Source organism: Phalacrocorax carbo, chromosome 6 (genome assembly GCF_963921805.1).
Source record: "Phalacrocorax carbo chromosome 6, bPhaCar2.1, whole genome shotgun sequence".
Taxonomy (NCBI): domain Eukaryota; kingdom Metazoa; phylum Chordata; class Aves; order Suliformes; family Phalacrocoracidae; genus Phalacrocorax; species Phalacrocorax carbo.
This window is the reverse complement of record NC_087518.1, coordinates 20309694-20336977: the sequence shown is the minus strand read 5'-3', so window position 1 is coordinate 20336977 and position 27284 is coordinate 20309694. Positions and strand designations below refer to the sequence as shown.

The window sequence follows — 27284 nt, the reverse complement described above, 5'->3', positions numbered from 1 at the left end:
GCTAAGACATTAACGGACAGTACAAAACCACTTTCAATAATTGTGGTGTTCTGTGCTAACTCTGAACTTTAACCAATATTCAGCTTACTTGTCAGAAAAAAAAAACTTAGCTTTTTTTTTTGTGAATTTTATCTGCGTTTACTTCTCGCTTGTCAAGATATTAAAACTTATTTACCCTGTTGAAAGTAATATTCCCAAAGATACACAGATAAGACAAATCCTATACCATCCTCCATCTTCACAGCTGAGACTACACAAAACTTCTAACCTCTGATAGCTTTTCAGTTGCTCTACTAGCCTCTGGAGTTTGAGTTAAAACAGATTTCAGCCTCCAATGACTTATGCCTGCAAATTAACCTGGAACAAAGTGATCCCAAAAATCAACGGACTGTAAAGATAGCTGAAAGCTAGGTTTGTACCAACTAGGAACGTAAGCTGCACTTCACATTTCCTGAAAGCACAGGAGAATATTCTCCGAAGTTTGAAATGCTGGCCTGAAAACACTTGCCTGTAATGCATTTTAATGTGTTAACATTTTACTTCTCTAAATACCAAACATATTACAAAATATATTTCTAGTTTAAACAAGAATTTTCTCCTAGGCCATCCATCACCTTTTCAGGTTGGCTGGTTCTACAGTAAATTTACCATTTGGAATGTTTGGCATACTACATCAGACCCTGATGTCAGACAGATGGGGCCAGAAATGTAATGTATGCTCTTGTCCAGCTGGGCAAATAGCAACAACTGAATATCAAAAGGAAAGGCATTTAGGCAATACACCATGTTAAGAGGTAGGAATTTTAAGAGCTAGTGCTGAAGGAGTTAAAAAAAAGGATTGAGATAAAATAGAACAACAAATAAAACTGAAAAAGATAAAATTAAATACATTAATTTTGGGGGGGAATGGGAAGACTGACACAAAGAGTAACGTCCACTAAGCAAAAAACTCCATTAAAGATAAAAATTCACATAAAATATGAAATTAAGTGATCTCAGAAAAAAAAAGATTGAGAATTTAGTTTCCATCTCCCTTTTAAAGTATTTTGCATGTATATTATTAAAAAGAATTATAAAAGTAAACCTTCATGCTTTTACATAATGAGCTTATAACTAGAGCTGTGGTATTATATCCTCTTAGTAAGATTATAACATGACTGTGGGAGTAACAGGAAAATCTGGATTGTGAGAAAGAAGCATTTTTCAGACATAAATCTTCAATAACAATAAGGCAAGCTGAGAAAGACTGATGATGCAAATTGATTTTTTCTTTTTCCCCATAAGCATTCTCTCTTGTGGATCCAGCAAAACTCTCCAATGAAGCGCCACATGTTTCAGCCTTTGTTAGGTTTTCAGTCTCTCAGATTTTTTCCAGCTTCTCCCCGTGAAAAGGCTTTTCTGTCTGTATGCTGACTGTCTCTTTTATGGCAGCTGTAAGATTTAACTTTAGCCAGATAGCTACTAAAAGAGTGGGTTTTTTACTGGTCCTTTAAAAATACAGACACACCTCCCTCCTTATCACATCTTTGTGATGTTTTTCACTTGGCCTGAGGCATTTTAACAATAATCAAAATGAGAGCAGCAGGTACGAAAATCACTTCAGCATTGTTTAAGCATTCATATACAATTTTAAACTTACAAGGGACAAAAATCTGTCATTTCAATTTTAGTCTACAAAGCAAGAAAAGGTAGGTTAGCTAAAAGAATGTGCAAAGAAAAGATGCAAGCAGATAAACCTGTGAAAACATTCTAGTGTGGAAGACCAACAGCTATAAAAGCTGCAAAAGGGATAAGCTGGTGCCCTTTAGATATATCCATTTTCCCTTCTGAAGATTTTTGTTGGGAGTTTTACAGAGAGCACTCCAAACAGCAGTAGCATAAAATAATGATGTACAAGACTTAATAACAACTCAAGCAAATGATAATAGCAATACAAGTTACAAGCATCTGATTACAGAGTTGAATTCTGTTATGGGCTCTACTTCCTCTGCGGGGAAGGCAGTAATGGGTGTGGGGCATGGATGTTAAAAGCAAAGGGTGTGGGGAAGCAGATGTGAAGAACAGCTGGCAGAGACGTATTCATTTAGGCAGATACAGCTGGTACCTTGGGTGACGTGAAGGGAACGCATACTTACAAAACACTTCAGATTAAGAGGAAGAAAAGGGAAGCTTTCTATCCTGTGATTTTTTTTGATCATAGTATTAGGACTTTGGATTGCTCTAAATGGCTGCATGAATTTGTCACTGACAAATGGAGAAGTCCTGTATTTTATAGGGTTTTTTTGATAATATTTTTCAGTGAATAAGAACCTAAAGATGCATTAAAAGGGCATCAAAACAGAAATTTGATATTCAGAATATTCCTTTACTGTAAATATTCAAAACGTTGCAGTTGCAATATATATTAACACATATCCATAAGGCCAATATTAACATAAACGATATAACCAAAAACCACTGGTTTAGGATAAACTGAAACTGAATGGTGACAAAACACCAAGATTATTCAGTTTCTATTGGCAAAGAGAAGAAAGAAAACCATTTTCTTCCCTCTAACTTGAAATTTTTGCTAGTTTCATAACTGTTGGCAAAAGAAAAACGGAAGAGCTGACTCTGAGAGCCTTTTCTTTGGACTTACAGATTTCTAATGTATGAAGAGATATCCAAGAATCTTTCAGTGAACAGTGAAAGCCATTTTTTCATTTATAGTTTCCTTTGAATGTCAGATTTTCTGCTGCTGAATGCACTTTTCAAAGAATAATGAAGTTCTATAACACCCCCTCCACCAATTATCTTATTACTCAGATAGTGGCCACAGACCACAAAGTAATGTCAGCTGTATCTCAGCCCACCTGCAAAGCAGATCTTGCCAGTATTTATCCTCACTGACAAGAGATTTAAATATTCCCTGCAGTCTCCAGACAGCTTGTCTGTGACCTCTTTATTACAACTGTGAGACCACATTTCATAATAAGAATGTTAGTTCAAAATCACAAAAAACTGTAGATCCTTGCTTAAAAAACATTGACTTGTTTTGATTTTTTTGGTCACACACTGTTGACTTCAGTTGTTTTCTACTTCTTTTGTTCATCACCATGACTGATAAGGAATAGGAGATGAGGCACAAGTAACTATGCCCATCATCACGTGAAATACAGCCTATTTCTTTGGTTTTGAGCTTAGCAGGTTTAAAATAGACCATATTAATAAAAGTGCAGCTTTGCATGTCACACAGATTTGGGCAATATTAAATAATTTCTGAAGCACTTCACATACCTAAAACATCTGTGATCATACTTAGTTTCTATGAGCTTCCGGGATAATAAAGGAGCAAAACCCAGTGCCAACAGCAGTAGTTTACCTTGTGAGGAGGATAAAGCAGTAAGTGCAGTTTATGGCACCATGATATTTAGCATCTCTTTAGTATCTCATCACCCAACATATACAGTGTTTTTCCTAATTCTTTCCCTTCTAGGAGTTACTCACGTGTAAACTTTGAGAACAAAATCCTTCTCTTCTTTTATTTCAGAGATTGACTGAAGTACATCCATGATACTCAATACTGCACAACCATAGGGGCGGCGATAATGTAAATGAGGGGGCCCTTTTTTTGAGTCATTGAGTAACATGCGACCTAAAATTAATAGAAATTTAAAACGTTAGAGATTCACATGCAGCTGTTCTGTCTATTCTGTTCTATTATCCCTCTGAGTATGCATACCTACAGTAAGTTTCAGCTACAGCTTGCAGTCTTTCCTATACTTCTTGCTCTTTTTTCTTCTTACACAGTTTCAAATCCAGAGGTCCATTTGAACCCACCTGACCCACTGGGCTACTTTGATTAAGACCCATCACCTCAATTAGCTAAGAGAACACTCAAGGGCAAAGTGAACACCATCATGTCTGGCCATCTTTGATTTGCAGCCCCATGACACATATTTGTGTCCAAGCTGGGCTGACTACAAATCATCTGCTGAATGAGCCAAGAACACGGCTTGTACTCACCTCTCTGCATTCACACAAAGATTCACTGCGGTTGTTGCATTATAGCCCTGTCCTTATACAAATCTTCACTTTATACAATTGCTTTAAGGGAATGTATTATATATTGTATCATATCTCATGTTTGTCTTGGAGCACAAAATGTAGAATTCTGAGATATGAAGCAGCTCATTGATTACCTTTCTATGGCTAAAGCAGTTTTTTAATAGAGTGAAAAATACCAAGACCAGAAAAATCACTATAAAAGTCCAAACCACCTTGTAACATTACACATAATAATTTGTCCAGCACTCTTTGCATCAAGGTTAAGAATCTGAGCTTGAACTACATTATGTCTTTCTACAAGTTCATTCATCATCTCAAGTGATACAGAGTAATTCTAACTTTTAGACACTTTATGACCAGTAAAGTCAGATAATGAAAAACAGATCCTTCTAATACATTTGTGAATTAGAAGGCATATTGTTGTTCACGGGACAACACAAAAAAGCTATGGTTTCACTAAGCTGTTTAAACCTGTACTTCAGAAAAGGTATCTGTGGCTGGTAATGGATGCTAGTAGTGAATGAGCTGGAAATACAGTTAAATAACCTTTCATTGCAAACACTAGCTAGCCATTTTTCAGTGAATTGGAAACCTCAAAAACATGAAAGACAGTGCACTAGTCCATTGTTTAGAATCATACAACTAAAGAAACTGTCTGTTATTCCTACTATATGTTATTAACATTTTAGGCTTAACTATTTAAATAAGTTATATTTAACAAAGATAAAATATTTACTTGCTAATTCCTCAGTGAAAGCACACGCATTCATAGTTTAGAACCACTTAACTTCCTGTTATTAACTAATTATATCCTTATTAACTGGAGGGTTTTGTTCTATCCAGCACCTTCCACCTAGAAGAGATTCTAGCAATTTAATTCATGTACCAGAAGTCATACAGTCACTTCACTTAAACACACTGCTGGGATAAAAAATTCCTCTAGCTGTCCATGAAGTACTTCAAGCACTGCACTATACTGTGTAAGACACATCCTAAATTCAACTTCAATCATAAACACTTTCCATTCTTGCTACTGCAAATCTCAAAAAGAATAAATGAAGCCTAGCCTGGCCTACGAATAGTCAGAGAAACCTATTCTATAAAGAAATATTAGTCAAGCCAATTAGTAAGGAAGGGCTTTCTTCCTTGGGTAGGGTAAGGTCTAGGTACTGCACATCCAGATCTCTCCTTTGGATAGGTCTATGGGAGCAGCCAAGAGGACCTGGAAAGGAGCAAGTGTTTGCTGCTAAATATTGGGCTGCAAGCTTGAGAGGCTTCCAGCAGGCAGGTACTGCTGCTATTGTTCCTTTTTGGCATCAGCAGGTAGAAAGAACACCTGACATGTGTGACAGCTTCCCTGATCTTATATTTTATAGCCATCTTCCTAAACTCAAGTGTGGGCTCTTGGATGCACTGCAGACTCCTACAGCAGAAAACAGATCTTCATGTATATTTGTCTAACAGCTGCTGATTTACTCCATGTGAAGAGCCAGGTACACTGATATTCTGCCCTGTAAACTAGCTATATATCATCAGTAAAAAGACCTCATTTGAAATTTTGCCGTGTTAAACAAAAAGCCTTTTAGTTCTTCCCTCCTCCCCCAAATGTGGTGTTTAATCAAATATTTTGTTTTAGACAGAGGTAAAAAAAAAAATCACTGTTAAAAGAGTCATCAGTAACCTTTTAACACTTAGCTACATATGGTCTGAATATTAATCTCAGCAAATAGGCATGGTCTATGACTGAGTTTTCTAACTGGTTAAATCATTATAATGTCAGTTAAGTAAAACATACATTTAAAAATATTGTAAAAACATTGTATATATTTCAAATAATAAATCATACTGTACCTATTCGTATTACATGGGCAACTATGTACAAATCTCTCTTCATGTCCTTGCTGCTGAGATCCTAAAAGATTGGAAAAAATACAGACAGTAAAAAAACAGAACACACTGCACTTCCAAACTAAGTGCCTACAAAATTTCCATGAACAATAATAAGGACTACACAGTATCACTCTCCATTCATTTAGCCCCTGCACCTTTAAATAAGAGAAACTATTATTATTTCTAATTTACACGCAAGGAAAATAAAGCATAGAAGGATTATATTAGGTTGGAATGTTCTTTAGAAGGAAAATAAATGAAAGATTCTGACTCCACTGATTAGTGATGCTGTATCAAAATTCTAGCAAACATTTAAAATGTTAATTTAATCCTTAATTCAAACACATTATTAGACTGTATTATAAATTTACAAAGTTAATTTAAACCCCTGAGTTACCCCAGCTGCAACTCATTCTGGGTTCCTTCACCTCATTCCCTGACTGCAGGTCACAGACCTGTCCCTAACCCTGTTCCTTTGCTTCTGCTTTCCTTTTCTGGCACTTCTGACTTCTTATTGTGTAGTCTTAGTCTCACATGATGGCTCTAGAAAAAAGTTGCAGCATGACTATCAGAATTTAGATAAAACTTTAAGTGTGTTTTATCTTATGAGTGGATAGGTGCAATTCCTCAGGACAAGCAAAAGCCTGAAAAGGAAAAAAGGTAGGAGACTCAGAGACATGGTTCATTTTAAAGCTTTTAAATGTGCAGCTTTAATTCTGTTTCATATTATACATGTTCATTATACTACGAAAGCAGCAAGGCAGTGTCTCAACCATGCATAGAGCCTACAGGCTCTATCTTTATGAGTTGATGGGAGCCAAGGGCACCTAGTTCATAGCTAGCCTTCTTAGAACTCCAAAACCGTGGTAGGCTGCATGCATGACTAGAAATGCTTTCTGCCCCTTTTGAACTGCTGAAACATGCCAAGGAACTATGTGGGGAGCATGGTAGCTGGAAAGGGCCACATTTGGCTAAAAACATTCTAACAGTTTAAGTAGCATAGATGGGCGCTTATATTTAGTACATTAGAAACAGTGATAGGGTATTGGAAAAAACTACAAAACAAACTCACTCTTAAGATTAGGTAATTGCTTAGTAAAACATAGGACCTTAAGATCTCCCAGAAGTTATTTTATGGCAAGCAACCATATAAATGAATGAAAACTCTGAAAACCATGTAACGGAATAGCAGGTCAAAACTTTTAAAAATGAGCTTGAAGCAAAAAAAAAAAAAAAAAGGAGAACCTACAGAAGAACAAAAGGAAAGTTGAAGCTAATGAAGACAAAAAAGCGTTATTGCCACTGGCAAATTTTTACTATTAAAGAAAATGAATTAAGAAAATATGTATAGATTACTTGTCAATAATTCATCACTGTGGCATTTTGCATTAACATATTAGAAGCTGTCTTAATTGCAATTTCCTTGGCATGTTACATTTTTTTCTGATAACATTATAAACAAAGATCAACTTTTAAGACACTCTCCCCCTTTTTTTTTAAGTTTTAAGAGACATTTATTCCTAAAAACATTAGCATTGTTCTACAAGTTTTCCTTATGTTACTAGCTTCCAAGACAAGATTTTAAACAGATAGTATGTACTGCGAGAATATTCATTCATGTTTTAGACTCTGATACAAAAAGGCTCTTTATGCTCTACAGCAAGAGCTGTTGCACCTCTCTCTCTCTCTCTCTCCACTCTATTAAGTGCTATCAGCGTATTGTTACAAACTGACTTATGCCATACGGCCTCCAAATTCTCCAACCATAAAGGGCATTGATCCAGTCATTTCTCAGGAGAAGAGCAACTGGAAACACAAGATTATTAATGTATTCATCCTAAGAATATGGGACAGTGAAGCATATGCGCATGTGAAAGAGAAACATCCAAAGCTCAGTTACTGTTGTTCACACTGAAGCAAAGGACATCAACCTCACATAATTTAAAAAAAATTTTTTTGTTTGTACAAAATGTTTTCAACATGAAGCTTTTTAAAAACAGCTCTAACGATTTATATATGACTTTACAAACAACTTGAGACGATAGCTGTGTTCATGTTTCTTCACTTTCTTTTTTACCTTTTCAACTGAATAAAGATATCCACCTCAGCGGTAATAGTAACTTCTAAAAGGCACACTTGTGTGGGCAGAACAACAATGGTGGATGTGCTTATGCACAAATGTAGTTTCATCTTCTAATACTACGTTTTTTTTAATACAATGCAAAAATCAACTGGAAAAATCTTAGTGACACACATTCAGATAAAATACTGTGCTTTTGTTTTTAACCCCGCCCTCAACTGGTATTAAAACCACTGTAAAAGGAAGTAATGCAATTTTTTATAAAAGGGGGGAAATTTTAAACTATGGACATCTAAGTTCTGTCATTCCCAGTATGAACCAATTTAGTGAATTAAAAATCATATTTTACAGGAAGCAAAACCATGAACTTTAATTCACAGAGCAAATTTCTTTCCCGTGTGACCTGAGAAATCAAATCTAAACAACTGAGATTATGATGGCAATGCACGTAAATACTGAACGTCAGCTTATAGTGACATACAGCACAATAAAATCTGGACACAGTGACTGAGAACTAGGCATAAAAAGAATTTACTAAGGAGAAGTTTCAGTCCCTTTCAAATAGTGATATATTGCTAAATTACAGGAGACAAGTAATAAATTAATGGCTGTATCTTCTTACTCTGTTTAAAAGGAGTACTGTATTTCCCTGGGCAGCATATGCAGTGAGTTGCAAATATGCTGTTTGGTATGCTTACCCGCTAGCAGATCATGTCTCTCTGAAGCCAAAGAATTAAGCTATATAAATCTTCCTTAGCGTTTTCTCCTCAAGTCTTATTTTGCTGCTGCATGAATAAGGGAACATACTTTCTAGGCTTTCTTCGTCACCTAACATACCAGTGTAGCATATGGTAGGCTTTATCTTGCATGTCTTGAAGAAATTGAAGTTCCACAATAAGAAGGGCTTTGACACAGTTTTAGTTTCAGTAGTGCCTGACAATACATTTCAAAAAGCAAAAAAACTTGGAGGTAGTACTTAATACTCTAGAGAACAACAGATTCTTGAAAATATCTGTGATTTGACAGTGGGAATTTTATTATACTATCAGATTACCAGTTCTAATTATACAGCAATTTGGAGAACTGTTTTTTCAAAGGGCAGCTGTCAAAATATCAGAAAATGGTAGGGCATGCACATATTGATGTGCTCACACTTCAGTCACTTTTCAATTTCACAAAAAAATATACTGTGTCATAGTCAAAAGACAAAAAACGTGGGCCCAGCTGGCCTTCTATTTCATTTTGTACAGGAGAAGCTTTTTATAAGGGGGAAAAACCCTACTATGACATGGACCAAACAATCAAAAACCCCAACCCCTGTGAGGAATTCTTCAGATAATTTCTTTGCAGAGAATCCACGCACATTTCTTAGGACCCAGAAGAGGACAAACTACATTTATTATTTGCTTGTGTGGAATATAAATAAATCATTTTCCAGAAAGGTGTTCTTAGCACCGCATCCACTGGGGATTTATTTCCCACATCTTTCTGAGCTTCTTAAGTGACAGTGGTTGATAAACAAAATAATTTTATAATAATTCTAACTGCATGACGCTTTAGAAAAATCATCCCTAATTTACACCCCCCACCCCAGGTATGGAAAGGAGTTACTCTATAATAATGGTTAGTTCTTTACAATGCTGGTTTCTATAAAGGTATAATTGTATGTTAAAAAAACCCAAACACCACCACCCCCAAAACAGTGGAATCAAGGATACCTGACTGCCACTAATTAATTATTTAAACAGCCTTACCAAATTCAGTTGCCAACCTCATAGCCACAGAGAATATTTAACAGAAATAGCAAGATTATACTGTGTAATTACATTTTAATTTGGACACAGGAATGTTTCTAAGCGCGCAAAGGCTGGTGTTTGCTTGAGCGAGCTTTAATCTTCATAGGAAGCAGTTTCTCACCTTTGGTATGATATGACAGCAGATTCAAAAACAAAACCTAAGTAATTTTGATTTCTTACACAAGGAGACAGCTGAACCCCTAGAAGCAACAGAGATAGAAGGAAAAGACAGGGATACCTTGAATTATCTAAGATGTTGGGCTTCTTGCCTCTTGGAAAGATTAGAGTTTTAGAAAGGTAATGCAGGGCAAGGAAATAAATAACTAGATTTAAAGGAAAGACTAACACAAACTTGGGAACAAACCTGAAAATCATAGAGCTATCTTATTTTGGAATAATTTCATAATTAAGAAATTATGATAGGATAGAACCATTGCAGATAAAATGGTTATTCAAAAAGCTATTATTTGTTGCTCCTTTGCTACATAATTTGGAAAGTTCTTCGAATACATCAATGAAAAATACTATATCAGAAGTGTGCCATTTTTTTCACAGATAATTTTCCCAATTATCGTAATTCCTGTTATGTAGAGTATATATTCTCTCAGAGGGAGTGAGAGACAAGTCTAAGCGACTCTCAGAGCTGATACTGAGGCAGCTTTGCTATTTTTGTATAGTTAAATAGAAAAATAGCTTGGGAGTGATCTCTGGTCAGAAGAATAGGTTCCTTAGAGTGGTGCATGTCTGCAATACTTGGGGCTGGCCCCACTCATAATAATCAGCAGGTCTCTCCTGGAACTATTTTATGGCCCTGGCCATAGCATATGGTTTTTTCTTTTGGTTTGTTTGGTTTTTTTTTTAATTTTTGAAATTGTGTAAAGGCTGGTTTGCAGGTCACCAGAGCGAAACTGTTTCACGCTATTCACAACACAGTGTGGAACAGGACAGCTGTTGCATGACCCTAAGTAGAGTGGCATCAGTGTAGACGGGAAAGTTTGACGGTGAAAATCTTTTTAACAATGATGAACCTCGGAGGCCAGAAAGTGCCAAACTTGATACAAACCAGTCTATGCTGCCTTTTGGGAGTAATCCTTAGAACAATTCTTAAACCTACACTCAACCTTTTTGCACAATCCAGATGCCTGTGGTGAAGCTTGCTCACTGGCCACCTTTCTCGTAGAAGAGAAAGATACTTGGTTTTGAGTTACCAACAATGGAGTCATCAGTGCCAATGGCAACACTAAGACACTGTTACCTTTGCTGACATTTAATCAGCTGGTAGCACTTCACCGACAGTGCCAAAACCAGAACTGCTGCTGCTGTCAGCATCAATGTCAGTGCTAATTTTGGATTGACCTGCACCTCCTATACTCAGACAGAGGCAGAACTGAGCATCGTTACACCTGGCTAGCTATGCTCTGCTCCTTAAGAGCAGAAATACAGCTACCTTCTTAAAGGATAAACAGGAATGGAGCTGGGAACCATGCCTATTTCAGTGTCCAGCCCTGCTTGACCTTAGAGGGTTTCACTGCCAGAACTAAAGATTATACTAAAGCTGCCTGACATTTTTTTCTTCACTGGAGGTAAAAATACTTCTGCCAAATTGCTTCTAGCATGTGCACTAGCTAAAGGTGAGTCACGATGGAAGGTGTTTATCACACTTGGGATCTGAAATTCCTTACAGTTATTCTGTGATGAACTGTTAAGTTTCAGTGTCTCCAGATTTCCATATCTTTTTTGAGAAGTAGCAGATAAAATGATGGTCTGACACATGATGCTGAGGCAATATTTAACAGAACTTAAGACCATTGTAGAATGCATACTAAAGCTTGAGTGTTTTGAAACTACTGTTGTGGTATAACCAAAACTAGAAAATAAGAAGGCAGTTAAGTGAGTGGTGAGTCTGAAGAATGAAAAGGAACTAAATCTTAGCTGGCTATTTCACTCTCAACTGAGGTATCATCTGGTAGGAGCCACAGACAGATATCACTTATCCTGTCTTTCTGGCAAAGATGGTTCAAGACTGCTGGTACACTTGGTCCTATCTGCTTTGCGTCAGGACAGGGTAGCTATTTGCACAGACCTGCTGTAGAAACTTAGGAAGTCACGGTGTTTCCTCTATTACAACCAACCCTCTGTAGCTCAACTTGGCTGCTGCTTCTGCAGCACACCCCTGTCTTTCTGTTCCATCACACACACTGTGCTGGCGACCTGGGAGGCTTCTGCTGCACCATCTACCTGGGGCTGCTACACGGACTCTTGAAAGGGCCATGACAAAAATCTGGAGAATTTTCTCTTCTGTGTGCATGTGTGTGTTGTTGTGACTGTTTTTCTAACTTTGATTCTGAAAAAAGTGCCTTGCTTTGTGTTCAGGACAACACAGCTTTTTCCTGTGCCCTGTTATCTAAGAGCACAGCACATGCAACAGAAATAATCAATATTTAAAAATATAAGCAGGAACTAGAGCACTTAAAAGGAAAGACTTCAGGATATTTACTCAGCCATAAAAATATTTTAGAAGTACGTCCATTTTCTTACATTAGCATTTAGTTATAATCATAACACAACTTAGAAACAGCTTCCATTCTACTCAATATATTGGAAAGGAAGAATCGTTTTTTTTCCCTTCAGGGTGACTACATCTACAACCATACTACTGTAAGGGAAGAAGAAAGGGAACAGACACGTACTGTGAAAAGTGCACACATTCGATCTATCTTCTCTGGATTCCTGGGGCCTCCATTCTTGTTTAATCTCACCATAAACCTCTCACTAAAAAGCAAGCAATATTAAAAAAAATAAACAAGAGTTTCATGTACACACTTCAACATAAAAATAGAGGTAGATATGTTTTTTGAAAGAAGACGCACTAGGTTTTATAATTTTTAGATTCCCAAAGCATGTGAAACAGTATTTACTGATCTAGACAAAATTACATGGAATAGCATAGAAGACTTTTAATAGCAAGTACTCTGCATGTGAAAACATGTTGATGCATATTCATGATGCAATAACGTTAAAATAATATGAATATATGAAGCACAGGATCTGAACACATTGTAAGTTCTTCAGGCAAAGGCTAAAGCACATTTGCTGAGGCTTTCAGTAAAACTAAGTTCATAAGAATCCACTCAAAGCTAAACGTAACAAGAATACCAATGAAGCAATCTCCTTCAACATATACTATTTATAGAAGCAATATACTAATTCAAACACATTAAGATTCAATTGATAGAACTGTTTATCAATCAAACTAAACAGTCCTTTTACCAGCAAAAACAGTGTGTGCATAGCCAGACTGCAAAATGCATAATCCTTTCTATGGATGGTGAGCCATGGACATAGATATTAATTCTTAAGACAGAGAATTTATGTATACAAATAAATTAGACGAGTAAGAGTAATTTATTTATTAGATGTGTGACAACACACTATTGACCAGAATTTTCTTCCTACAGATTAACAGAAATAAAGCAAAAGCACACCATTAAATCTTCTAGTTACATTTACATTGTATCACAGATCCTTTCAATTTTATCCAGTATGACTGTATCAATTCCAGTAACCTTTATTTGACTAAACTGTATTTTCCAGCGTATATCCACTGTTGGCCTGAAAATTATGAAAATGTACAGTACGCACTACTTCCTTTGCTAGCTTGCTCCAAAAGGCTATTCATCCCTACTGTTAAAGCACATGGGTTAACATCAGCTTGGAAATGCCTGGTTTCAGTATTTAGCCACTGCTTTTTGTGATGCTTTCTTTTGTATGTTAAAAAGCCCTTTAGAAAAACTAATTTCTTACAGGGTAGTGATATCAGTCATTAATTACATTATATAATCAAACACCTCTCCAAACAAGTAAGCAATTTAACGCTGTTAAGAAATGCAAGAAAAAGTCCTGGAATCATTTTATAGAACTTATCCATAGGGTGATTTTTCAACACCATTTCAAGAACAGTTCTGAAATGTAAGTTTGTACCAGTCTAGTACTGGTACCACCTACACCACAAATACAAATACACACATATGTGTATTCCACACAGATGAAATCAAGCCCCTGCTAATTTATCAAACATCACAGCCTTTTTACTACAGCATTACACTGCGAGTTCATTTGAAGCAACCTGTCCATTATAAATACTGATATATTTTCAGAACTGCTCCTTTTGTCAGAATGGTCCCTACTTCTGTAAGCATGGTTCTGTAAGCATCTTGTTATACATCTTTGCATGTTTATTTGCTTAGTTTACCTTGCTAAGCAATCCAGATCATGCTCTCTGGCTGTTTTGCTCTCCCTATCGCTCACTATTAATCCAACCTCCATATATACCACAACTACATTGAGCAATAATTTTAAGTAAGCTGCAGCAGATGCTTATGGGCTCGGAGATTGTTAACATGCCCCAAAAAGCCCTACAAGAAACAGGTATTTGATGATTCTTTACCTACAGCTACTTTCTGAGATGCCAATTAGTAAGTTCAGAATGTTCTAGCAAACAGTTTAATGACATGGTATAATCTGATCTTTTAGTAAGAACTTATGATGTATTAAGTGGAGTGCAGCATTATATTACAACTTCAGTACACTGCAGTAACAGTTGCACTACAACAACAATATTATGTCTTCATAGTTACCTCTAATACATAAATCACAAATAAAAGAAGTCAGAATTTTCAAAATAAGACCTATTTTCAATAAAAACACATTAATTACCTTCTTAACCTTTATCATTAACTCAGTCTTGTGCCCATTATTTTGCTGGTAATTAATTAAGGTTGTGAAAACACGTAGTAGCAAGCAATTCAAGGCGGACAGCCAAAGCAGTTTCTTCTCCCAGCTGTTTGCCTCAGTCTTTTGTTGGTCCAGCAAAAGGGCCACACGAGCAGGACCTGCAGCACTACCTGAGCAATTACATTGTAGAACTCTAAATATTAACATAAACTGAAACAGGTGTTAGTTTAGCAGCAGTTACAGTTGCTGGCATTCAGCTCTCCCTGCGCAATGAATTTCAGGAGAGGAGCAAGCAGGACAGTTACAGTGATGCCCACAGGTAACCTCTGGTTAATACAAGGCATAAAGCAGATGATAACTAACTTTTATAGCATCAATTTCCAAATAGGAATCGTCCTTTAGATAGTTAAAAATATGTAGTAATTTAAAGAGATAACAACTCATAGGCATGTTCTCTCCAAGCCACAGCAATAAACATCAATATTTCCAATGCCTTCAAAAATACTGTTTAGGGAGACTTGAATTTTAATAAATCCATTTAGTTTTAATCCTTGAATCAAGTTAACTGTACAATCTTTCACTTTGAAAGATTATGAGATAAAATATTTTTAATTTCTGCTACAAATATAATTTGTAAAACATACCTCCTTCCATAAAGTAAAATTCCTTAAAGAAAACAAAAAACTGTCATGACCTACAGCACTACAAAAGTTACTTTCATAAAATAAGCATCAGTTCTCCTTAAAGCTGAACTTGAAACAATGATAAATAAATGACTGTTGCTTATTTGCTACATGTAAATTTGCCAACGCCCTCTTCTAGTACACTGAAAAATAATTACTATGCCTTATGCATATTAACCATGTCCCATTTTTAAGTATAAGAGCACAAAATAGGATCCATACCACACAAACAAGATCTCTGGCAAACTATTCTTTCACTTCTGCTGGGAATGTAATCAACGACCAAACAGGGTGCAACAGATGAACACAAAGCTAATACGTGCAGCCTAGGATCAGGAGGAAATTAGACAACAAGCAGCCTGCCAGAAGATTATGAGCAATATAAATCACATCTGCAGAGGAAAATGCGTTCACTGGTGCAGATGTTCACCCAAAATCAAACTGTAAATCAAAGCTGGCTCACTTTGATTTCAAATCCCTGGAAGTTATTATACCCTATGTAATAAACACCTGGAATATCTTTGATTTCAAATCCCTGGAAGTTATTATACCCTATGTAATAAACACCTGGAATATCTTCACTTTCATTGCAGTGGCAGATAAAGACTGGTTCTATTAATTCGGAGGATGATTGACATTTTGAAGGGAAATCAAACCACCACCAGAGCACCAAGCTCTTCTGCAAGATGAGAAATTATTTACAGAAAGGGAAAACAGAAATTTGAAAATGTACTGCGGAATATTTTCAAATTCTGGGATAAAAGTATAGGAAATATACACAGCTATCCAACATTATAGAAGCTGAAGATACTGGTCCATGGATAAACTGAGTCAAGATCAAAAGTAGACAAATCATAACAACAGCTGTCCATATGAAAGGTCTATCTTACCCTACTATCCCATCTCCAGCAATGTCCAGTAGCTGATAATCAGGGAAACAACAGAAGAATAAAGAAAGCATACAGTAATACTCTACTGCTATGTACTACCATCTTACACTAAAGTGAAGCTCAAGACTAGCAGCAATATCTGTTGAGTTTAATAGTCCTGGATATATCAAATCTAGGAAAGTATTCCCGCTGTCATGCTTAAAAAATTCTCTAGCCATTTATGGAGTTACTATTAGAAAGTGAACTTTATAGCGATTTAACATATGTATGTACCATACAAATGCATATATACATTATAACTTATTTTAAGAATTTAAGGAATACAACTCGTTAAATTGAAATTCTTCAAGAAATAACATTATAACTGCTTTTACCTCCATTAAGGTACATTACATATTGTATTTTAAATCTCCAATAAGTTCTATATTTTTGACCTTCCAACACAGATTTTCTTTGAAAAATTATTTCAGCACTAATAAGCATTTCATTTTCATAACTGAAGTTGAATACAATACCATGTGCCACAGAATCTTGTGCAGCCTGTCCCTCTGACAATGGCAGAGAAAGAACTGTCAAGCCTTTGAGCTCAGAAAGTCTATTTATACTTGATTCATTACCAAAAGTTTTATTGCTTAGTCTGCTTTCAAAACATCCAAAGAGATATTCTGGAGGCTCATTTGATAGCCTCTTGCAAGGTTTTACTCCATTAACAAGTGGGAATCTTTTAAAATTTGCAATTCACCCTTTTTCTTGTTACAGCTACAGAGAAAATCTGGTTTCTGTCCCCATATTACAGTGCTTTTCAAGAAATGAAGCAGACCACCATCTTTTTTGCCTGCCTGTTCATCAATTGTTCCCTTATTCCAGCACTACCTCAGTAAGAACCTTTAAATTCCTTCCTTTAATTTCCAGTCCTCTCTTCAGTCCCCTGAGCTTGCATCACTAAATAATTAAGGGGACTCTGAGGCAACTGCAGCACTTGAGAACTGCGAGAACATGAAGAGGCATTCTGTCAAAGGAGAGATCCACTGACAGGACAAGGAGAATGAAAAGATAGCAGTGCTAATAGGCAATCTTAAAAGACTAAGCCACCTCAAGTTCTTTCACCTTTCCTTGCAGGTCATTTCTCCTAAACTTACAGATTTGTTTCTCTACTGCACCATTTCTCTAACCTTTGGTATTACTGTTCAAGAACAGTTCACAGAAACTATGCTGAATATTCCACTGAGGTCTCACTAGTGATGATAACATTAGTATACCCTGGAATGCAACTTGCATCTTCTTACACTGTTGACCCGTATTATGAACCAATTAGTCAGATGGTCCTAATTTTACAACTGCAAATTTATTTCTATGTCTGAGGAAACCAGGAAGATGGAGAGACCTCATTGTGGTCTACAGCTTCCTCACAAGGGGAGGAGGAGGGCCAGGCACTGATCTCTTCTCTATGGTGACCAATAACAGGACAGGAAGATGTGCCTGGGGAGGTTTAGGTTGGATATTAGGAAAAGGTTCTTCACCCAGAGGGTGGTGGAGCACTGGAACAGGCTCCCCAGGGAGGTAGTCACGGTGCTAAGACTGATGCTATTCAAGAAGCACTTGGACAACGCCCTCAGAGACATGGTGTGAATTTTGGGCTGTCCTATGCAGGGACAGGAGTTGGACTTGATGATCCTTGTGGGTTCCTTCCAACTCAGGCCATTCTATGAATGTATGAATAACACTGTTTTCAGTCATCTGAAGATCCACTGTCTTCAGCTATCATTATAGCTCCTTTTTCTAGACAAAGATACACACATTTAGGCTTAAGAAATTTAATGGGAATTCGATCAGCTTCTTCCTTTGAAAGAGTTCAGTCTTCAGTGTGCCTATTCCTCAAGCCTATCTTCTGCACAAAGACAAGAGCCTGCATAGAAACTAGACAACATTAATGTGCTGTTTAGTAAGACCAAGATATCGAATCTGAGTAAATGCCATATGGAAATAATTGCCCATGTTTGAATCCGTTGAGCTTTTTTTTTTTTTGTAAATGAATATACTCTAAATACTTAAAGAAAACAGACACATGCTACTCCGTTAAGAAAAACCTCAAATACATCAAAAGGAAAATTTAAAAAGCCAGTAGTTACAATTGCCAAATGAGTGGTAGAAATGAAGTATTGGGAGGTACTGACTATTTGATGAAATCTGACTGCTTGATCAAACTACTGTCAAGAGAAAAAAAGTAATTTTCAGCTATTCTGAAAATACACCAAAACCAGTTGTCTTGCTTAAAATCAGAGATAAGAAATGCACCAAAACAGAGAAAAGAATAAATAATTTTACCTTGAGTTCAGACCTAAGACCTGCTACACCAGTAGCAGTATCTTAAACAAGAGTGCATTTATTCCTCTTGCTCCTACATGCTGTAAGCAATCTTCAGTTACTCTAACTGTAAGATCTCCTCTGGTGCTAACTACATCATAGTGAAACCACCTCTTGTGTAGCAATAGATCAGATTTTAGAATCACTCACATGATTAGTAATTGCTAAAGCTACTCAAATATAAGAAACATTGCTCTGATAAGCAAAATCAAATAGTTTCTTGTTCTTATGCTTGAAAGGAAGAAAGCATGGTGTCTCACTTCTTGGCTTCCTTTAACTGTCTGAAAAGCAGAACCAGACTGAACTGTTTCTGCAAAAAGGAAGCAAGCAATCATTGGTTTGAGACATTACGTTTTCAGCATGAAGGAAGCAGCAAACAGGGACAAAATTTACTGTTGGGTGAGCAGGAGCAGCATTATGCCTGTGGGGAGTTTTTCTTATTGGGGTTGCTTGTTTGTGGGGCTTTTTTTGCATAACATGTACAGATGAAAACAAAAGGTCTGGCAAAGAGCTTGGAATGGATTAGTGAGCTCCCTTGTATTAACTCATTGGCAGGTTTAATTAGTGTGGAGTTGTAAGGCAAAAATCCTGACTGTGTATCAATGTATGAATGTAGGTACAGCATCAACAGATGCATTGAGCCAAAGCAATAGTAGCCTATAGAGAACATGCAGAACAATTCTCTGTTTGAACTGGAAACCGATGATAAAGAACACAGAGGTTTTTTAAAATTATTTAACAATGTATAGGAGATTGGTTTTCTGAAGCAGAGACAGTGACAAATTAGGACATCAATCGCCTTAAGCAGAAACTTCACATCTTGTACCTTTCCCTTGCCTTAAATAATGGTTTGGTAGCCATTTCTCCCAGAAACAAATCTCCCCTTCACCCTCTCCATTCCAGTATGACCACTAGAAGGTAAAAGGTACAAATCTGTTCCCTCATTTCTCTTATTTTCCTCAGTGCTTCCTTTCTAAAGAATCACTGGGGTAACACTGAAAAACCCCATCATTTTTGCAAACACCTCAGTCCTTTCCCAAAAACTGTAACTGGGTTTTCAGAATCTAACACTTGATGGATTCCTTCTAAGAATAAACGTTATTTTTGAAATATATATTAGTCCAATGACAGATGTACTAGTGCATATGAGAAGGGCCATATAGTAGCAGAGATCATCATATAATAACTTGTATTTTAGTCCTCGTCCTTCTTTCAGTGTCTCCTTAGGTTTCTTCTCGCTCTTCCTGTATCATGTAAATCCCTACCTCCATATAGAATAAAAATTCAGGAACAAAAATCTGAAAATGCTGCCACAGAAGCTAGGAGGAATAAGCTACATACAAAGACGTGCCTAATCAGCACAGATCACCTTCTTTCATCATACTCAGTCCTACCATTTAAGAAATGGTGATGAGCATGGTATTATTTAATTTCTCACAGAAAAAAAAATCTCTTCTAGTCTCTTCTTTAAATGAATGATAATATGACTGACAATAATTCTAGAACAAAATTTGAGTTGGCACATGAATATCATATGCATTTTATGACATTACTGTAAAAGCACCATTTTTTGTCCCCAGTAAATCTCAAGAATGAACTCTATGCCCTGCAAGCCCAGGTCAACCAAAATAGACCTCAGGATGAGCTAGCTAGTCATTCTCTATGACAACAGAAAACTTGCCAACATTTCCCCTCAAAACACTGCAGCCTTGCTGTGCACACCACATTTCAGGCAGTTTATTTCATCAATGCCATGAGATACTGAATTCTTTCTTCCACTGGGTGTACAAGCTCTACAAGGACAACATGCTGACCAAGTGAATGGAATTATGTTAGGAATTACTGGTATACGAGCAACATACATTCCTAAAGGTGAAAAAAAGGTGCTTGCTTTAAAACATTTGTAAGTTAGCAGAGAAACACCATGAAAGAGATTCCTGGGGTTTGGGGTGGGGTAGGAGGGGGAGAGGGGAAACTAATTGAAGTACAGTCTCTAAACATTAGAGTTTCCACAACTAATATTTGCATCAATTAACTTGGGAAACTGTTCTCTGGATCAGAGAGGAAGTACACTGAACCAGTACAGCAGAAGTTCTAAAGCAGCAATGCAGCTGTAATAGCTAGTTTTTCAGGAAAGCAATTATTGTTCTCCAATTGCCTATGTGGTGGCAGAGGGAAAAACCCTGGCTGTATTGCCCTGGATTTCCATTTGAGCTGCATCATGCAATATAATTAACAATAACAATACGAGGCTTCTCATATTTGCTTGTACGACTTTACATATCAGGGGAAAATACAGAATTTTATTTTCATTCCATTTGCCAAATTCATCAAAATGTTTCTCATGTTTGTCAAATGCAAAAACATTACTATGCTCAGCGATCAAATGGTCACTACGGGATGCATTGTATCCTGATGCTTTTGAGAACACTGTGTAGAAACTTTCTAAAAAGGAAACAAATTTCATGCCAGGAATTCTGAACTTTTATTTCAACCAGATGGCCTCATATTCATGAAGAAAGCATGCATATATATTGACTTTTCAGTCATTTCCCACTGTCATGAATACTGGGTTGATTTTTCTCTTGGAAAATGATTTAAGCAATAGGACAAAGGGTTTCTAATGAAGTACAACTATTCATGACACCTGTGTAAGTATGTGAAGAAATGGAAAAGTAAAGTTATGATCAAAGGGTAAATAATTTTGGCTTCTCCTAAGAGAATGAATGAATGTCTCTTGTAATACTACATGAATGTCTCTAAATACTAAATGAAGTCTCTTGTAAATACTACTTTGTGGAAAGATCACAAATACTTTTAACAAAACCTCTTTTTTGTGAAAATATTTCAGAATGCATCTACATATTACCATCGTACTTTAACAGTCAGAATTCTTGAGATGATTAAGCAATTTGTTTGCAGTCCATTTAGGAGTATTGTCTGTAAAAAGCTTTTCAAGTTTATTATCTGTTCATAATGTTTACCTTTTAGAGTTGCTAACTTTTGCTCATTCTCTTGGAAATAATCTAAGTCCTTACAGCTGCTGTAAGACTGACCTGATAATAAAATCTCGAAGTGCTCCGCAGAATGAGTTTTCAGATCTCAGTTTAAGTGTACGTCAAAGCATATGTACAGAATGATACTGTCTGTGAAGAACTGAGTTCCCATTTATAATGTAACCCAACAGCATAACCTAGATCCCATTAACAGCAGCATTTGAGCAATCAATCATCAATACGGGTCACTCCCAAACCCCTGAGACAGAAAGATCACCTCTGCTGAACTTTAAGTTTGCATATGGTCTGAAAAATGACTCATGGACTATTTAAAATCATCTTTTTCAGGGAAGTGCTCATGGTGTGTGCTTGGTTCCACCCCACCTTTTCTTTTTTTTTTCTTTTTTTAAAAGGTGGGGAGGGAGGTAGAGAGGGGGTTTTTTAATGAACTGCCTTATCCAGGTGATCTGCACTAACCCCAGTTTCAAAAACAAGTGAAGAAAAGTACACTGCTTTGCTTTATGGAGTGCATTTTATAAAGACATCATAGAGAAAGGAACGCCAAATCTGTAAAGGAAATTAATCTGGCTCTGAGAAAATTGCTCCAAGCAATGCAGTTTGCTTCCCAGGAAATACAGGCTTAATGCTCATGAATTATTAAGTTATCACATTGGCTAGAAGCCATGGGGGAAGATTACAGAGCTTACAGTAAGACTGTTACTGTAAACACTGGGTTTCCATAGAAACAGAAAATAGTGAAAATAAGTACCTGTCATTCCTCTCTACTGCATCACGGAAAACCACCACAATGTTAAAAACATTATTAAGGCTTGCAGGAGAAATGTAGCTAAACACCAATTACATTGTCCTTGGGTTCTCATGAGTCTGCCACACTTGAACATTTGACACCATCATTAGTATTTATTTGTTATTTACATCATGCCATTTATATATTTGTGTTCCAGAAAGGAATACTCTCCATTAGCTTGAAAAAGTTTGTTCAAAAAAAAAGTCATAGAGTGGGATTCCTTAGTCCCTGCCAGTGATCATGATTTTAACTAAGGAAAAGAAAGCCAGACTGACCCTGCCAGATGGTAGGTATGAAATGCTTTCACCATACCTGAAGGGAATACTTCTAATTTTGGATTACAGTTATAAGTATTTTACCACCATCTCTAACTTGGGAGAAGCTAGTGGTTCTGGTGTCTAATACAGCAGTTGTCTCATTTCATTCTTGCTCTACAAACCATATATCCCTGTTGCTTGGCTTTGCACCTGACAACTTCAGTCAGAGACAAAGAACAGGGTTTTGACAGTGAATTTTGCAAAAGAAAGAGCTCAGGTATGAAAAGTAGTATTAATTACACTAGGCCTTCCTACAGACAGAAAATTACTTGTAATTGCTTTCTCTGAGCTGTGTAGTTTGCCTAAACATTTTAACAATGGGTATTCGCATTCTGCCAGTCAAGACAGCAAAATCTCTTATAGCTGTATGTGTTCATGATACATTTTTGTTCTGAGAAGGAAATGGGAAGAACATCATTGAATACCTGCAAGTAATTGATTTCTTCCAGTTAACAACTAAAAAAATTGAAATACCCCTGTAGAAAAATCTGCATCACTGCCTATTGATATGTCCAATCTGATCCCCAACCTGAAAAAAATTTTTTGGTAAGGAGGGTGGTAGTGGTGAGAGATATGAGATATGATTGATTTTTGTAAAAGCTCCTGTTTTATAGTAGTTTCATATTAGCAATTTTGTAGGAAAGAATGAACATCTCTAATAACACCACTTACCTCTCTACAGCAACTTTCATATACAAAGCCAGATAGTCATAGTTTCTTTAAAATATATAATGTTAACAGGAAAGGGGATAAATAGGAAAACCAAGGAAATGCAGATACAGGGCAGAGATCTAGGGAATGAAAGTCAGCCGAAGCAACCGGTAGAGCAAATGAAAAGTTGTTACTCCTCCTTCACCCTGTTTTAAAAATCTACACACATAAAATAAAACCCTTATAAAGTACTCCTTAGGTTACATCTGTCTCCAGTGATGATCAAACCTGTGTTTTCTAAAAGTTATGTATCAGAAAGTCTCTTTGTCCCCTGTCATATGCATGTAGTAGACTTCAGAGACCTACATATTTTCTACATTAACAAAAGTGACCAGAACAAGGGCTATGGCTGTGAATTTTCCCTAATGTTTGCTTACTAAATGATGTTTTTAAGGAACTCTATCTTGAGCAGAATCAAGAACTGATATTCTCCTTGTTACTACTGCTGTGGATTACCTATTGCGCAAAAATCAGAAAAATACTTTATTTGAAATACTAAGAACACAATAAATTAAAGTATAGGAGGAACTGATGGAAGATTAGCTATCGCAACAGATCAGACTGCTGGAAAATATGTAAAAATTAGATTTTTTTTTTTCCATGACTAAGCAGAAGAAAACCTCATTAGTTGGTAAGCCTATTCCCTAGAAAAATTCTCTGAATAGTAAAGAAATAATTCTGAATGATACAAAGTTATTTTTTCCCAGCAGACAAATCATTATACTGACAGTGAATGAGATAACTTTTCTATTTTAAAATAACTAGGAGAAGGCTGCTATTAAAACCATAACAATTGGAAAGTTTAACATGTAATTGCACAATAAAAGTAAAATATAATTTTCTGCTTCCTAGCATAGCAACTGGCAATAGTGGTACACTATAATAGTTTAAAGCAATTAACAGGAAATAAATACACACACATCGTCACAGCACTCCCAGAGCTACTACCTAAAGAGAGAAGCAATGTAGAAAAACGATCTTGAGGTCAGTTCCATACTCTTGGAGAGAATGCAGTCAGACTTTTTTGCCACAGCTTTTAATGTGAATCTTTCCACGTTAAACTAAATTAATTTCTTTTTCAGCTATTCAACTTCAACCATATTCATCTACCCAGTGACCTTGTCTTCCCTTCTTCTGAACTTATTAATGCTTATATAACGCTGTTTATTCTCCACCTGTCCCTGTCTTTGCCGTTCTCAGCTGCCAAGCCTCCCTCTACCCAAGCAGCATCTGATTTCTCAGATGCATACAGTTTTTACAACTCTGGTTTGGAGCATGTAGAGTTGCTCTGTACAGGTGTTCTCCCATTAAGCATGCTGATCCTGTATATCAGAGCTTTGAGAAGACTCAAACCCCTAACTTATAGAGAACTTGTGGAAAATTTGCTATCACTTTTTCAGAAGTCTGCTTACTGTTTAAAATGAAAGTTCCAGATGATGATAATTGTCTATATTAGGAAGTGTTACAAGAAAATTATTCAAGAACAAATGTGTAAATGGGATGTAATTTTAGCTTCACTGTTCTTGCTAACATTTCTGAGCAGCTGATGTACATTCCTACTGACAGTTTAATCAAGAAAATATGACTAAATGATGATGACAACTGTAGAACTAACTGTCACCAATAAATACACAAAGAGATGAAGGATTCCTGTCAAATTTGTCAAGATTACCTTCAGCAACTTGGTATACAGATTTGTATTCTGACATCTGAATTAGGAATACTGTGAGGAAAACTCCTCAAACACAGTGAAAATAATTCCCCTACAAATTCATCATTTCTAAATCCAGTGTTTCAAAGTGGTGAATTTTATTCTATTCTATGCAGTCATGAACATTTTCTTTTTACAGCTGTTCCCCCCACCCCCCCAGTTACTATTGAGACCTCTATCAATTCAATAACACATATGAGAAGGAATGGAAGTTTAAAGACACTAAAATGGGACAAGACTGTACAAGTGAGTAAGTAGCTTGAGAAAACTCTTCTAACGCACACATATCTCAAACCAAAAACAGTTCAATCATGCAGTGGTAATTAACCTGTTTAGGAGGCCAAGGAGACAATAAGTTTAAAATAATGATCACATCGTTCTCTAATATTTTTACACCTTTAGTATCTTAAGCTTTTACACGTCTGTCCAGTGTGGGTCCCCCACAGGGCCACAGGTCCTGCCAGGAGCCTGCTCCAGCGTGGGCTTCCCACAGGGACACAGCTTCCTTTGGGCATCCACCTGCTCCAGCATGGCATCCTCCACAGCCTGCAGGTGGATATCTGCTCCACTGTTAACCTCCATGGGCTGCAGGGGGACAGCCTGCCTCACCGTGGTCTTCACCACAGGCTGCAGGGGAATCTCTGCCCTGGCGCCTTGACCACCCCCTCCCCCTCCTTCTTCACTGACCTTGGTGTCTGCAGGGTTGTTCCTCTCACATATTCTCACTCCTCGCTCCAGTTGGCTTTTTTTTCCCCCTTCTTAAGTATGTTGTCCCAGAGGCGCTACCACCATCACTGATTGGCTTGACCTTGGCCAGCAGCGGGTCTGTCTTGGAGCTGGCTGGCACTGGCTCTGTCGGACATGGGGGAAGCTTCTAGCAGCTCTTCACAGAAGCCACCCCTGTAGCCCACCCGCTACCAAAACCTTGCCACACAAACCCAATATGTCATATCACTTATTACCAATAGCAAAAAGCAAGGTTGTGTCTTCTCTCATTTTGCCTATTGCTTTCCCATTTCAACACAAAAATTGACATTTCAAAAATTACCAAATTCCTAGCACTGTATTGAAAATTGGCTGCTGGGTAGAAGATACATTTCTACATGCCCAGGATTTTAAAATCACTGTGAGTCTCCATTTTCTCACATTTCTGCACACGTTTTACCTAGCCAACTGCTGAGAAAGAATGTGAAGGTATGTGAAAAAACGTGAAAAGGCAACTCAACAAAACACAAGGAGATACTTTAAAAAGGGATAGATGCTAACCTTGTTAATACCTCCACATACTCTGAGGTAAGAATCAAAGAAGCAAGAGAAAAGAATAAGGCAATGAAGCTGCTTTATGACCTTCAGAAGATATTTTTTCTTTCTTAAAGGAACAAGGACTTTCTCTGTAGTGCACCTAACCAATAAACGTTGATTCACGTTAGAAATGCTACAAGGAGTTATAGATTAACCATTGAAGGATAAAGCCTTGCTTCAGAGCAGACACATGGTTCTCTACCCTGTATCTTGTCCTAGGCAAAGAGGAACAGTGTGGAATTTAGAATTCTAGGGTAGAATCTTAGGGGGGGAAAATATTCTCCCAACATATCTTTTCCTTATTACAATCTCTAGTCAAAATAAGCTTCCATCATGATGCTGCCAGGAAACTACCAGCTGATTTAATATAGGAGAAAATACTTCTATCTAATGGATTATTTTTAAGAGTAAGTGGGACCATTATAACAACTCAATCTTGTCTAATATGTAACACAGGCCACACACCATTTATGTTAATATATACCTTTGGGTTTGTTTGTTTGTTTGTAGGAGGGAGACGGAGGGGCCAAGGCAGATGTTTGGCTTATAAAAATATGCATTTTGTTATTCCCCCCATACCTTCTGATTATTTTTTGTACAAGTATTTGCTATCCCTTTCCTTACATTAGAGTTCAAATGATTTATACCTATGATGCATATCAGGACATCAACCTATAGTACAAAACAATGACATATACTCTGGTAGTACACAGTATTTCAAAACAAAATTTTGGACAGGTATCTTACATTAGAGCAAGCATCTCTTGGAAGCAAATCATGCCCTGCCCCCATATTTGAAAGACTGATCACACTCTCCAGTCATGTCTACATTTATCACTTAAGTAAGAAAAAATAACATAACATGGTATGTGCTCACTGTGTAAGGCTACAGCTATACAGCATAATGCCATTTAGGGAAAGCCCAAAGGCACAATTTAGTACAGACCGAAAAAAC

General features: G+C 36.8%; 1 protein-coding gene across 12 annotated transcripts in view; it reads right to left on the bottom strand.

The window, feature by feature from the left end:
- The window catches only part of DOCK3 (dedicator of cytokinesis 3), a 222954-nt gene that overhangs the window by 94695 nt on the left and 100975 nt on the right, over positions 1–27284 (bottom strand). For all 12 annotated transcript variants that reach the window (XR_010373348.1, XM_064454097.1, XM_064454103.1 and 9 more), the window contains exons 10-12: positions 12504–12585; positions 5899–5959; positions 3487–3634 (exon numbers count right to left, since the gene is read on the bottom strand). Coding sequence is in view for 11 of the 12 variants with exons in the window: in XM_064454097.1 (XP_064310167.1) it covers positions 3487–3634; positions 5899–5959; positions 12504–12585 (291 nt within the window). In the remaining variant the exon portion in view is untranslated. The remainder of the gene's footprint in view (positions 1–3486; positions 3635–5898; positions 5960–12503; positions 12586–27284) is intronic.